This window comes from Podarcis pityusensis, assembly GCF_964106645.2.
Source record: "Podarcis pityusensis genome assembly, chromosome: 6".
In the NCBI taxonomy this organism is placed as follows: domain Eukaryota; kingdom Metazoa; phylum Chordata; class Lepidosauria; order Squamata; family Lacertidae; genus Podarcis; species Podarcis pityusensis.
In genome coordinates, this window is record NC_138030.1 from 21,469,424 (window position 1) to 21,484,115 (window position 14,692).

Sequence of the window (14,692 nt, forward strand, 5' to 3'; positions counted from 1 at the left end):
AGAGGAAGAGAACTTCCATTCTCCTGCAGCCCACTTTGTTTCTGCTCTGGAAGCATTCACCTGATTCTGCATGGAATTCCACGCACTCACCTTGTCACCTATGGCTTGTCACCTGTAGCTACTACTGAATTCAAGGCTGATTTACACTGCTTTTTGTTTGCTTGTCTTGACTTTGTGGTATCTCTTTTGATTGACTCCAACTAATTTATTGCACAATGTCTTGGGGCAAGTTGTTTTGTTTGTTGTGATAATCTAAAATAAAAGCAAATAAACAGAACATTTGGCTACATTTCTCAAGGGAAACATGCCTGGTCTCGAAACTCAAGGGCTAATTCACAAGAGAGTGAGATGAGCAGGGGCTGCTAGCATGGAAATTGCAAGCCTTCTTTCCAAGTGTCTCAATCAGCTGCATTTGTGCAACACACAAGGAGGAGGAAAATGGCTCTACGTGTCTATTTTCCCCTTGCTCAAAAGTTTCCTTAATAGGAAATTATGTCCAAGCAGCGCTAAGGGAGGGATGGAGTGCCCCCGCTCCACCAGGAGTGCATTCCAATCTCTGATGTAAACCACCAGAGTTCCCCCTTTGATTTGAAGTCTAAATAGTGTATAATAAAAAAGATCCTTTTATAAACTGCCGAGCATTTGTGCAGCAGTTCAACAGCTCCAACACCATTATTTATAGCCTTGCAACACTTTATATGCATGACTTTTCCAGCATGCTGTGGAAGAGACCACAAGCAAAGAATCGGCAAAATCAGACAGAATCTCCTGTGCTAATATGGATGTAGATCATCATATCCCACGGATACAGACTCTTTAAAAATTACCTAAACCATTCTTGCTCATGTTAACCAGAGCCCAGGCCTATTCCAAACATAGATGAAGCAGAGATGAGGGCTCAAATTTTAAGAGTTAAAGGGTCAAAAGGATAAGGAAGCTGAATGCACACACACATTGGGGTGAGGAGTATGTGTCTGTGTGCCAACTCAACAGTGCTTAGTTTGGTTTTGGTTGCTAATGTCGATATTATTTTGTGGACTAGGAGTGCTGTAGTGCTTTGTGAATCTTATAATATGACTTTTGTTGTGTTTTTGCTGTTTAGCTTATTTTTTAGTTATTTAGTTAATTGTGTTTTATAGAATGTGACTATTTTACTGATGATTTGTAATTGTTTCACTGATGATTTGTTAATTATTATATAGGATTTATGTTGTCATTGTGATGTTCCATTACATTATTGTTTATTTATTATTTCTGAGCTGCTTTGTGATTCATGTGAGTGGAAAAATGGCATAGAAACATAATAAATGAAAATAGCAATTCTGTCAGTTCTGGTTTCTCTCACTTTATTATTCTTCCAGTCTCCAGTTCTCCACATTTCCCCATCAGTTTGCAATTAGAAAAAAAATTCAGAAAACCTGCATGAAAATTCACCAGAGAATTTTTCCTACAATATACATTTTTATGCAATGTTCCTTAACATACACATTTTGGCAAAGCAATTTCCCAAATGTAATATATTTTAATGTTATTTTCACTAACCTATGCATTTCAGTACACAGTTTACCCTAGTACAGGGGTCTGCAACCTTTAAGACAAAAAGAGCCACTTGGACCCGTTTCCGAAGAAAAAAAAACTGGGAGCCGCAAAACTCGTCATTATAAAAATAACTTTTTTGTCACTTTTTTATTATTTCTTTGTTTGACCCCTCAGAATTACTCCTCCTCATAGAAATAAACGTTAAATTAACAAGTTACCTTTTTGTGTGTGTGTGTTCTTCACTCCCCTTCAAAACAGTGACCAGCGTACATGCCCCCTTTCAATGCAGTGACCAGCGTACATGCCAATTACAATGTAGCGGGCGGGCGGGCGGGAAGGTGACGTCGGGACGGTGCGTGACTAACGCACACACCGCCCCCATGCTACGTCATAGCCAGTACAGCACCCGCCACAGTGGGGAGTGTCAGGGCGCACAATGCGCCTCCTCCCCTCGCTAGTATCCGCCCCGGAGCCGTGGCAAAGGTGTAAAAGAGCCACATGCGGCTCCGGAGCCGCGGGTTGCCGACCCCTGCCCTGGTATATGCTTTTTTGTACACAATACTTTGCCAGAGAACTGCCCTGCAAACTGCTGAGATGTGCAAATTTTGAAAGATGGCTGTGTTTCAGTTTGCATATTATTTTGGAAATTGTGAATTAGATAAATTCGCCTTGAAGAGAATCTGAATACAATTTCTCAACCACCCCAAAGGTAAAGGTAAAGGGACCCCTGACCGTTAGGTCCAGTCACGGACGACTCTGGGGTTGCAGTGCTCATCTTGCTTTACTGGCCAAGGGAGCCGGCGTACAGTTTCCGGGTCATGTGCCCAGCATGACTAAGATACTTCTGATGAACCAGAGCAGCGCACAGAAATGCCATTTACCTTCCCGCTGGAGCAGTACCTATTTATCTACTTGCACTTCGACGTGCTTTCGAACTGCTAGGTTGGCAGAAGCTGGGACTGAACAACGGGAGCTCACCCCGTCGTGGGGATTCGAACCACCAACCTTCTGATCAGCAAGCCCTAGTCTCTGTGGTTTAGACAACACCGCCACTCCTGTCCCTTCAACCACCCCTACCCACATTTTAACTCTCCTGTAGACCAGATACAGGCAACTCCCCACTTACATGGGGTTTAAGTTCTGAGCCCCCATGTGCATAAGTGAAATTGTGAAAGGTGGGGAGCAACCTCTAAACACTCTTTAAACACCCTCTCTTTCACTTCTGTTCAGTCCATATCAACAATACCGTATCCAAAAATATCCACAACTGGAATTGAACCTCTGAGGCTGGAGGACATGTGGGAAAACCGCAACTGCAGCTGTGCTACCCTACACATCAACTTCTAGATAGGGAGGCTGAGCAGGCTAAACGAAGTCCTGCTGCACCTCCGGTCTCTTCGGGGTTTCCTTCACCCTCACTGAAGTCCTCTTCAGGCTCCAGGAGGGGAGGGGCTCCACACAAGCCACAAGCACTCTCCAGCTCTCTTCCACCACTTCTGGATATGAATGGAATTCTTTACATATTTCCCAGCACCGCACGTATGCACAGTCGCGCACAAGTCAAATGCATGGGGGGGGGGGCGCTTGTACATGTTTTATTCCTCCTGGTTGGAAGGGAAAGGAGTTCAGGCTACAAAAGAGGCAAACCATAGGAAGTGTGAGGGTGTCCTGAAATTCCTGCATTGCGCAGGGTTTGACTAGATCAGTGATATTCAAAATGGTGGTCCACAGACCATGGCTACTTAACCCAGCCTAGGTTGGGTAGGATGCTTCAGAGTCCAAACATTGTACCGGTCACTGGCACATTGAGGAGGGGGAGATTTGTTGGTCCACTCCATCAGACAGTTTGGGAAGAACAGGACTAGATAACCTACAAGAGCTTCTCCAACTCCATGTTGGTTGTGAATGGTGCACTCCTATTTTTTAGGACATAGAAAAACCGTATTTTCTTTCCCATGTATTTTACTAAGAAAAGTGCAATTTAATGCACACATGTCATTCACAACAATGTAAGGCATGTTTGCTTTGTACTTGCATGGGTAACTAGAGCCAAAAACAAACATCAAAGTAAGATGAAGCCCTTACCCCAGACTATAATTCCTCATTTATGCTTCATGGGAATATTAGTGCCTTTGGCAGAAAAGAACCTGCAATGACCTTTTCTGTGGCAAGATCTATTACCATGGAGATGTGCTACCCTTCATATAACACCTTGCCAAGATGCATAAATTTCTACTATGCAAGGTGGGTGGCCGTGATTTATTTCTATACCACCAGCAGTGTGCATAGTATTTTACATGCCAAATAACACCATAAACCTATGTATCTATTATCAGTGTTCACAGCACTTTACAGGTAACATTACCATGTGATTCTATACATGTCTACACAAAATTAAGTCCTATTGAGTTCAGGGAGTTCTTACTCTAAAGTAAGTGGGTAAAGGATTTCATCCTAAAGAGCACAATCAACCAGGAAATTATCTTGCCCAACCCCCACTGAAATCAAAGGGAGCATTGCAATAGTGTGGTAGTGCTCTCATGTAGCTCCTTAATTTTAATGGGGATTCTTTCTCATTGGCCAGAAATGAGCAGCGTGTCAATGCATGCTTCCACTTTGCTGTTTTCCCAGCTATGAGCTGGAGCAACAAACCATGAACCTTGGCTTACCATGTTGCCCAGATCCAGGATTGTGGGATGTTTCTCACTAAACAAACTATGATCAGATGCCAAGAATAAGCAGACTCTTGGGCTGGGGTGTTTGTGGTGTTTTGTTAGGGGGTTGCTATTGTTGTTTTTTTAGGGACACGGGTGGCGCTGTGGGTTAAACCGCAGAGCCTAGGACTTGCCGATCAGAAGGTCGGCGGTTCGAATCCCCGCAGTGGGGTGAGCTCCCATTGCTCTGTCCCTGCTCCTGCCAACCTAGCAGTTCAAAAGCACGTCAAAGTGCAAGTTGATAAATAGGTACCGCTCCAGCGGGAAGGTAAACGGCGTTTCCGTGCGCTGCTCTGGTTCGCCAGAAGCGGCTTAGTCATGCTGGCCACATGACCCGGAAGCTGTACACCAGCTCCCTCAGCCACTAAAGCGAGATGAGCGCCACAACCCCAGAGTCGGTGACGACTGGACCTAATGGTCAGGGGTCCCTTCACCTTTACCTATTGTTTTTAGATCTTGTGGTTTATGTGGAAATTATCCAGTTTGGTTGAGCATTTTTAATGTTGTATTTATTGTTTATGACTACTTTTGCTATGGATAATGGAAGCCCGCCAATATAAAAGAAAAGTTGAGTACTGACTCAGGGCCCAAAATACCTTGATTTCATTACTGCACATTAAAACATCAATTGTGGGTGGGTGGGTGCTCTAAATCTAATACCAAGGGAATGAACATATAAATCTGCTTTAGCCCACTGGTCCACTTAGATTGTACGGCCTCCCACTTGGGCTTGCAGTAGTTATCCAGCCCATGACACCTTTAGATCCAGTGCCACGTCACGTTAAACAGGAACTTTTTTCCTAAGCCTAATTTGTTGTGTGTAACACCAAGAGGTGTTAGCAGTTAGGATGAGACAGGTTAAAACAGTGTCCCACTGAAAATCCTGATGTTAATTTTAAAAAGTCCTATTCACACAAATGGTGCCTTTCCCTGCCTTAAGACTGGAGATAAAGCAGGCTTGATGTACCTTTTGCCCACGGGCCAAACTAGGCCCAGCAGAGATCCTAATTAATCTTGCAATGTTTTCCCTAGTCACAATAACTTGCCCCCTGTGACATCAGATGTAGGGTAGGTTAAAGACACAGCGGCAAAGGAACGATCCAAGGTAGATAACCTGGCTAGATATAATGCTGGTGCCTCCTGTCCCATTAGGATGGTGCTGACACAGGAACCAAGGTCTGCCTAAAATGAACAACTTCTATTTTCACATTTAGGCAGATCTCACCAAATGCATCATTCCCAAAACAATTGCTCCTTGATGATACACAATTCTTGATCTATAAGTAATCAGCCATAGCAGTCATGAGACATATCTAAAATCAATCACACCAAACATATTGCTCTTTGTTATCCTTCTTAAGTTCCTCACCCATCAATGTGTAGCGGACATGTCAGAATATAGTAGATTTTATCTCATGGATGTAATTGACTCTGTTGCTCCATTTATCAGAATTTTAAACCTGCCCAGAAATAGAATTTTCCAGAAACTGAGGTTTGTTTTAATGTACATCTTATTTGTACACAAGTATATTTAATAGATACAAAATGGATTTATATTTCCTCATCCATCATTGTGCAGTGGACACATCAAAAGACAGTAAGTTTCATGTCCTAGCAGTAATTAACTATGTTATTTAGTATCTCGGAACTTTAGATTTCCTCATCTGCCCAAAACTAGAATTTGCCAGAAATGGAGATTTATTTTAATGTACATCTTATGTACAAATATTTCTTAAACAAAAGACGGGGAACCTGTGGCCTTCTAAATGTTCCTAGACTACATCTCCCACCACCCCCGATTATGGGCTATGCTGCTAGGGGTGATGGGGAGTTGGAATCCAACAACATCTGGAGGGCCAAAGGTTGCCCATCCCTGTCTTAATCATCAATTGCAAACACTTATTCAATTAAAAATGAAACTTTGGGTGATTCCTTCTACTTTCACATAGTAAATGTCAAGCCTCAGGCTCTTACCTAGAAGCTGCAATCTCAGATTTCTGTCTGGCGATGGCTGCTGCCCTCTGAGCCCCTTCCAGGCTCCTGTCCACCTTCTGCCTTATCTTGGCACTTTTCAGAGGTATCACCCTCTTCTTCATGCCTTTGATCAGGACGTTCATTCGGTATTTCCCTTCTTCCTTCTTACCATCAGGCAAAGTGGTGCAACCGTATCCATGCCGTACATTATCCAGCCATTCACCCTCATACTTCAGGCCACTTGATCTCTCACTCACGCCAAACCCAGAGCGCTTGTCATTCTTCCACTCACCCATATAGGACTCTGTCGTGGTGGCATCAATATCAGCGTCAAAAGGCGGGAAGTCCTCTCCCTCGGCTCCTTCTCCTAGGCTAGCTGTGGAGGTGGCATCGCTACCAGTGGAGCTCATCCCGCTCTCGCTCTTGAGAAAGCTGAGTCGGCTCCTTTGGCTGGCCAGGGAAGTCTTAGAGTCGGATTTCTTCAACTTCCCAAACAAGGAACTCCGCCTGAAGAGCCCTCCCTTCTTCAGCTTGCCCGCATCAGCATCCGCGTACAGGCTGAGAGCAAAGCCACCACGGGTGATCGTAGGTGTCATGGGAAAGTTCTCCAGGTTTGCTGACGGGGAGTCATGTTGCAACAGGGTGCCATTGCTGTGCTCACTACGGAGGGAAGTAAGGGAGGTCCTTAGAGGGTTGCGGACTACAGCTGCTATGCCATATGGGACGCTCTGCCGGACACCATAACCATGACGCATTCCATTGGTGAACTGGCCTTGGTATGTACCTACAATCAAGAGCAATAGTGAAGTTAGTTACACCACATTTCCTGAAGAACACGGTTGAAATCATGGTTATTCAGGCAGCAATAGCCTTCCCAAAATCACCCACAAAATGGCCCCTTATGTTGGCTGAGCAGGAAATGAACCGTGTGCTCATTTCCCATTCAACAAATAAATTTTCCCTCCACCATGAGTCCAAAACTAGCATCTGTACACTGCCTCTGCGGCTGGAGATATTCTCTGGTGGCATGAGGGAACTACCCAGAGATGTTACTCACCATGGGCAGTTTTGCAAGTTTCAGGAGAGGCTGGGTATGGGTGCTGCAAACCCCTGCTATTTTTTTGCCAGAATAGGGCATCTGAATAGTTGCTCTCCAATCCTGGGCTCCTCTCTTTTTAGACAACCAGAAGGATGTTGTCAGCATACGATGGAAATGAAGGTGCCAGGCGCGCTTATGTAGGGAGGGAACTTCACAGCTTAGGAGCTGCCACAGAGAATGCCCTCTCCCAGACTGCCAACCCCCAAACTTCTGTGGGTGGTAGAACTACTAAGAGGGGCACCATTGCTAAGCTGAACAATCAAGAGCAGGGGTCGGCAAGGTTTACCTCGCCTGGGCTGGTTCACCCCCGCGGAGATTGCTCTGGGGGCCGGATTGTGTCTGCACAGACATGATTTTTGGCTTTTGCATCTGCGCAGACATGCTGGTTTAGCCCAGCGCGCGGGGACTCGCCAAGCGGGCGGCTCAGTTCGGGGGTGGCTCGGGGGCCGTTTAAATGACCCCTGTGTGCCACTTGTTGTCGACCCCTGCTCAAGAGTCTGAAGGGGAAGAAGCAGTCTTTCAGATATTTGGGGGGCAAAGTAATTTAGATACTTTGGGGCTAACATTTCTCTGGAAGGAATGAATAGTGTTTTACCAGATAAATAGGGACAATCAGAGCATACATTATTATACAAATGAAATTAGAACTAAACTGGAATGCAATATGCAATTGCGAAGGATAAAGACTAACAGAAAGAGACGTGTGTCATTCATGAGTGTATTTGTTGTTCATGCCCAACATTTCAAGGACGGATACCAACAAGCCAGAGGGAAAGGGTGGATGTGAAGGAGGAAAAAAGGAACCCTGAACAACTTTTTGTTGCAAGTTTGTGTATTCCTAATACCAAACTAATTGAAATACAGCAAAAGCTCCCTCGCTGGAGCCAAGTTGAACGCTTCCCCAGAAGGAAGCTAGTTCCTTCCCACCGATTGCCTCAGAACATTAATTTCCCTCACAGAAGAGTTTCTCTCTCCCTTGATTGTTGTCCTTTTGTTGATGTGGTTACCTCAGTAACTAGCAACCTACCCAGAGAAACCCACTTTGGCTCAATCCATCACTCGCTATTAGGAGCCTCACCCCCCAAATTTGTAAACCACCAGCTCTGCAACCACCCACCCAAATCCCCATTCAGCTAGAGTATCCTGGGACGAAACATGCTGGAGAAATACAAATATTTATTACCAGTATAAAAGAATTAGCTCCCCCAAGGATTTGCTTTCTCACAGGCAAATGGCCATGGGGTATTTTTATAGCCACAGAATGCCAGCGATTTCTGTCATGTTAGCAAAGCACAATAATCCTTAGGGAAGCTAAGAAGCCAAAGGACAAGAAAGAGCCCAGAAAGAAAGGCACGAAAACATAAAATGGTCACCTAAGGTTAAATAGCTCTGGATGGGAAAAGACACTTGCTCAGTGGCAGAGCACACACTTTGAGAGTCCTGGCCTTAAGCCCTGCTATCTGCATTTAAAAGCATCTCTGAGGAAATCCTTTCCTTGTGAAAGCCTTTTGGTAGACAAGGCCGAGCCAAGAGGAACACGGGCCTAAGTCAGCTTTTTCGAACCTTAATTCCTGCTGACTGTTGAATTGTGTTTCAGCTCTAAATCAATCCCTGGAAAGAATGGAGATGTGAGAGAAACCTTCCTTCCCTGTTTGTGTGCTAGCAATTTTAATGGCAGTGTGGTGTAGTGGTTAGGGTGTAGGACCTAGGAGACCCAGTTTCTAATCCTCACTCCTAACCATGGAGCTCACTGGGGAGGTGACCTTGGACCTGTCACAGTCTCTCAGCCTGACCTACTTGGCAACACAGCCAGATGGGCAGGGTATAAATAATAATAAAATTATTATTATCAGTACTATCAGAATCAGTGTTTAGGTGAAACTATTGACAAAGGAAAGGGTAGGACACTGATTCAAATGAGGAAAGTATATTCATTTTTAAACAACAATTTGTAATGATTTGTGAACAAATTCACAAGTGAACCCCTGAGAAAAGCCCAACAAGCAACTTCCGGAAGCTTCATTCCTCCAGCCTTAGGACCTAAGGAATATTGAAGAGGGTTGAATCGCAGAATGCCAAGAGCGTTAGCTGCGGGTTTTCTTCTCTTAAAAAAGGGAAATCGAGGGGGACATTTCATTTGAGAGCCAGCGTGGTGTAGTGGTTAAGAGCGGTAGTCTCATAATCAGGGGAACCGGGTTCGCGTTTCTGCTCCTCCACATGCAGCTGCTGGGTGACCTTGGGCTAGTCACACTTCTCTGAAGTCTCTCAGCCTCACTCACCTCACAGAGTGTTTGTTGTGGGGGAGGAAGGGAAAGGAGATTGTTAGCCGCTTTGAGACTCCTTAAAGGGAGTGAAAGGCGGGATATCAAATCCAAACTCTTCTTCTTCTAGAGTGGGAAAGGGAAACTACCGTATTTTTCGCACCATTGGACGCACCGGACCATAGGACGCACCAGATCATAGGAGGGGGAGAACAGGGAAAAAATTTTTTTTCTTGTTCTCTCCCTCTAAAACAAGGTGCGTTCAAGGTACCTAATTTTTTTTTGGGGGGGGGGAAATAAAGAAAAAGAAATTCCCTCCCCAGGCACGGGGCAGGCGCGGGGGAAGCCCGAGCTTCCCCCGACCCTAGCCCCCAGAACAGCCTGCTATCCGCAAGCCTAGGGACCCGAGCCGGTCTCCCCAGGCTTGTGGAGAGGTGCGCGAAGCCCGGGCGCGCTCTTCAGTGTGCACCAGGCTTCGGAATGCAGGCAGCTCCGTGCCACCCTCCCGAGCCCCGCGCGGCTTCGCGCCGGGACCGGGAGGGTGGCGCGGAGCTGCAGGAAGCCCTGGAGCACAGGCAGCTCCGCGCCACCCTCCGGAGCCCTGTGCAGCTTCGCGCCGGGATCGGGAGGGTGGCGCGGAGCTGCAAGAAGCCCTGGGGCGCAGGCAGCTCCGCGCCACCCTCCGGAGCCCCGCGCGGCTTCGCGCCGGGACCGGGAGGGTGGCGCGGAGCTGCAGGAAGCCCTGGGGCGCAGGCAGCTCCGCGCCACCCTGCGGAGCCCCGCGCGGCTTCGCGCCGGGACCGGGAGGGTGGCGCGGAGCTGCAGGAAGCCCTGGGGCGCAGGCAGCTCCGCGCCACCCTCCGGAGCCCCGCGCGGCTTCGCGCCGGGACCGGGAGGGTGGCGCGGAGCTGCAGGAAGCCCTGGGGCGCAGGCAGCTCCGCGCCACCCTCCGGAGCCCCGCGCGGCTTCGCGCCGGGACCGGGAGGGTGGCGCGGAGCTGCAGGAAGCCCTGGGGCGCAGGCAGCTCCGCGCCACCCTCCGGAGCCCCGCGCGGCTTCGCGCCGGGACCGGGAGGGTGGCGCGGAGCTGCAGGAAGCCCTGGGGCGCAGGCAGCTCCGCGCCACCCTCCGGAGCCCCGCGCGGCTTCGCGCGGGGGTCTGGAGGGTGGCGCGGAGCTGCAAGAAGCCCTGGAGCGCAGGCAGCTCCGCGCCACCCTCCGGAGCCCCGCGCAGCTTCGCGCCGGGATCGGGAGGGTGGCGCGGAGCTGCAGGAAGCCCTGGGGCGCAGGCAGTTCCGCGCCACCCTCCGGAGCCCCGCGCGGGGGTCTGGAGGGTGGCGTGGAGCTGCAAGAAGCCCTGGAGCTCAGGCAGCTCCGCGCTATCCTCCGGAGCCCCGCGCGGCTTCGCGCCGGGATCCGGAGGGTGGCGCGGAGCTGCAGGAAGCCCGGGAAAGCCTGCATTCGCTCCATAGGACGCACACACATTTCCCCTTCATTTTTGGAGGGGAAAAAGTGCGTCCTATAGAGCGAAAAATACGGTATATTTTTCCTTTCCTAAGCTTCTCAAACACTCCAGTGTCCCACATATCGCTAAAAGGCTGAGATTATGAGCTAGCTATCAGACTGTGACTACACAAATTTACCTTGGATTAAGCACCATTGAATTCAATGCAGCTAACTTCTGCATAGGCATGTATAGGATGGTGCTGTTAATCTGAGCCCTATATGTGTGTGTGTTTTTAAAAAATGAATCCAGTGTGGTGTGGAGGTTTCAATGCCTGACAAGAATCTGGGAGACCAGGGTGTAAATCCCCATTCAGCCATGAAGCTAACTGGGCCAGTCACTCACTCTCAGCCTAGCCTACCCCACAGGGTTGTTGTGTGGATAGAATGGGGAGGAGGAGACCTATGTACACTACCTTGAGGAGAAAAGCTGGGGTATAAATGTAACAAATAAATAAACAAATCATAAAGTTATGAAAACGTTCCCACAGGAATTCCTACACTCCCTCAGTTGTGATATGTTATAGTATCTCCTTCTCCTGTCACAAATGTAAAATTTCTCCCCGATACAGGTGTCTTTGGGGAGACTGAGCACTAGAATTTCTTTCTTTCTCATTCCCATGAGAACCGCTTCAAAATAGCAGCAGAGATCTCCAAGGGTGAAATATTTAACTGTCAACTTAATGAATCACTTTACCATTAGAAAATTCCCAAGTGTCCTAGAGAAGCATCCCAGAGATCACTTGAAGAAAGCTTGTGGGGAGCGTGGGGACAAGCAAAGCGAGTAAACAAGGAGTTGGAAAAACTTCCTAATTAGAAGAACGACCAAACCCTCGCACCATTATAAACTTAAGCACTGTACATCTGATGTCAGGAAATATCCCATGGAAGAGAATGAAAGGGGAAAATTGGGAATCAGAAATGTAAGAAGCTCCCTTATATCATCAGATTATTGGTGTATCCAGGGCCGGATTTAGGTTTGATGAGGCCCTAAGCTACTGAAGGCAATGGGGCTCTTTATATGTCCAACTGTCCTTTGTCAACAACTAATTGTCACTGTTTTTTGTGTTAAATATATGCTACAGTATATAGCAATTTATGGACCTAATAGGTATCTAAAGCCGTTTGCACATGTTGCCTTGCAACCAGTCCATGCAGAATGCAGGCACCCTATATATAGAAATGAGAAAACCAGTGATATTTTAGGGAGCAGGCTAGCAGACGGGGCCCATTACAGTGGTACCTCGGGTTAAGTACTTAATTCGTTCCAGAGGTCCGTACGTAACCTGAAACTGTTCTTAACCTGAAGCACCACTTTAGCTAATGTGGCCTCACACTGCCGCCGTGCCGCCGGAGAACAATTTCTGTTCTCATCCTGAAGCAAAGTTCTTAACCTGAAGCACTATTTCAGGGTTGGCGGAGTATGTAACCTGAAGCGTGTGTAACCTGAAGCATATGTAACCTGAGGTACCACTGTACTTACATCATAGGAGCCTACACAACACAAAACACTGTTGCTGTATGTACGTTTTATTTTATTTTATTTTTATCATATTTTGGAAATGTACATTGTTGTTGTTTTTCCTTTAATTTTTCGGGGGGGCCCCAAGAGAGTGGGGCCCTAAGCTATAGCTTGTTTAGCTTATACGTAAATCAGGCACTGGGTGTATCTGAGGTGTGGAGAACCTTTGGCTCTCCAGGCATTACTGAACTGCAACACCCATCATCCCTAGCCATTGGTCATGCTTGGTGAAGTGGGTGGGAGTTGTAGTTTGGGAACATCCGGAGGGCAAAAGGCACCCCTACCCTGGTAAATGCTGGTTGTGTTTGATTGTAGCACTAAGCTAGCCAGAAAGCACATGAGCTAAATGCTGGCAACTGAAGCTCTCCTACTTTGCAAGCAGGGAAACCACAAAGTGGCTAGCTTGGCATAACATGCGAACCTGGGGTTGTGGTTTCCTCTATCCTAACAAAACCACCATCACTTATCCAACCACAAACCGTGGCTTCAAGGTAGCTTAACAATCATTGCTTGTTAGGGCAAAAGAAACCACGATTCCTGCTTGTGCAGAGTATAATTTAATAATTTTATGGTGTCATGTGCCAGCCAATACAGTCAGCGGCTGATAGCATCTCTCCTGGGTTTCAGACTGGGATCTCTGCCCCCCCCCCACCTGGGCATGCTTGGATTGAACCTGGGAATTTTTATCTTCAGCTCAGGATCCGACAGTTCTGATTTAATGGAGCTGTGGGTTAAACCACAGAGCCTAGGACTTGCTGATCAGAAGGTCAGCGGTTCGAATCCCCGCGATGGGGTGAGCTCCCGTCGCTCGGTCCCTGCTCCTGCCAACCTAGCAGTTCGAAAGCACGTCAAAGTGCAAGTAGATAAATAGGTACCGCTTCGGCGGGAAGGCAAACGGCATTTCCATGCGCTGCTCTGGTTTGCCAGAAGTGACTTAGTCATGCTGACCACATGACCAGGAAGCTGTACGCCGGCTCCCTCGGCCAATAAAGCGAGATGAGCGCCCCAACCCCAGAGTCGGCCATGACTGGACCTAACGGTCAGGGGTCCCTTTACCTTTTAACTCTCCTCACAATACAGGTTTAGAAGCAGCTGTGTCTAAGAGATTGGTTTATGGCAGCTCTGCAGGGTAATTCACACTGAACACTGAGTGGTTTTCAGAAGTATTAGCCCCTATCGCAGCTTGGTCTGAAACCGAGAGACTGTCTTACAACAAAGTTTTTATCCTCCCTTTGCAGGTTGGGCTGAGTAGAATATACAAGAACTCTAAGGTGTTGTTCACTGCCATAATCCTACTGCAGGTTTCAAGGCTGTGTTGAGAAAGAGCAGCTTATGATAGACCTACTATGTAGTACATTGTTAATACTGAGCTCAGAGGAGGAGCTAATTCAGACACATATTGGGACATCTCAGGCTGCAACTAAGATAAATCTACTTAAAACTGTCCCCTCAGACCTCCCCCAGACCAAATCAAGCACTCAGTTGCATGCAGAATCCTCACGCTCCATTGACTTGCATGCAGACATGCAGACTAGTTGTCATTTTAAATGTTCAAAAACTGAAAATAAAACAAAACAAATTTTGCACATGAAGTAAGACTCCAAGTAGAAGCAGGGACTTCTCTCTTAGGTGCCAACCACTCACACTTCCAGTTCAGGTAACACACACACCAGGGATAAGCTACAACATTTTGTTGCAGCATTCTACTCGTTATTTTCAGGTTCTGAGCAGGGATGCTGAGGCTGAGAGATAGTGGCTTCCCTAAGGCCACGTAGTGGGTTTGCAGCCAAGATGAGATGTGAAGCAAAGATGTCCTTGTTCAGTCCCTTAGCCACTATGCAATACTTATTAATAGCACTCATTGGACGGTATACCTCTCATAATACTGCTTGTTAACAAAGACACCGATTAAAGATCTTACTAGTGTTTTGAGGGAGAAAATAGCCATGCAATTACATTCCACCGCTTCTTCCCTGGCTTCTCCTATTAAAGGAGCAGGCAGGAGCCATATGAGCACCTGCAAAATCTCAATGCCAAATCTACCCCCACTGGTTTTAGTGCTGGTTGAAGCCATCAATCACC

At 47.3% G+C, this 14,692-nt stretch overlaps 1 protein-coding gene across 4 annotated transcripts in view; it reads right to left on the reverse strand.

The window, feature by feature from the left end:
* Positions 1 to 14,692, reverse strand: part of JPH2 (junctophilin 2) — a 68,103-nt gene that overhangs the window by 48,417 nt on the left and 4,994 nt on the right. For 2 of the 4 annotated variants that reach the window (XM_081011138.1, XM_081011139.1), the window contains exon 2: positions 6,228 to 7,011. In XM_081011138.1, coding sequence (XP_080867264.1) covers positions 6,228 to 7,011 — 784 coding nt within the window. Of the gene's footprint in view, positions 1 to 6,227; positions 7,012 to 8,699; positions 9,129 to 14,692 lie in introns of those variants that run through there. The other 2 variants (XM_081011140.1, XM_081011141.1) reach the window with 2 other exon arrangements.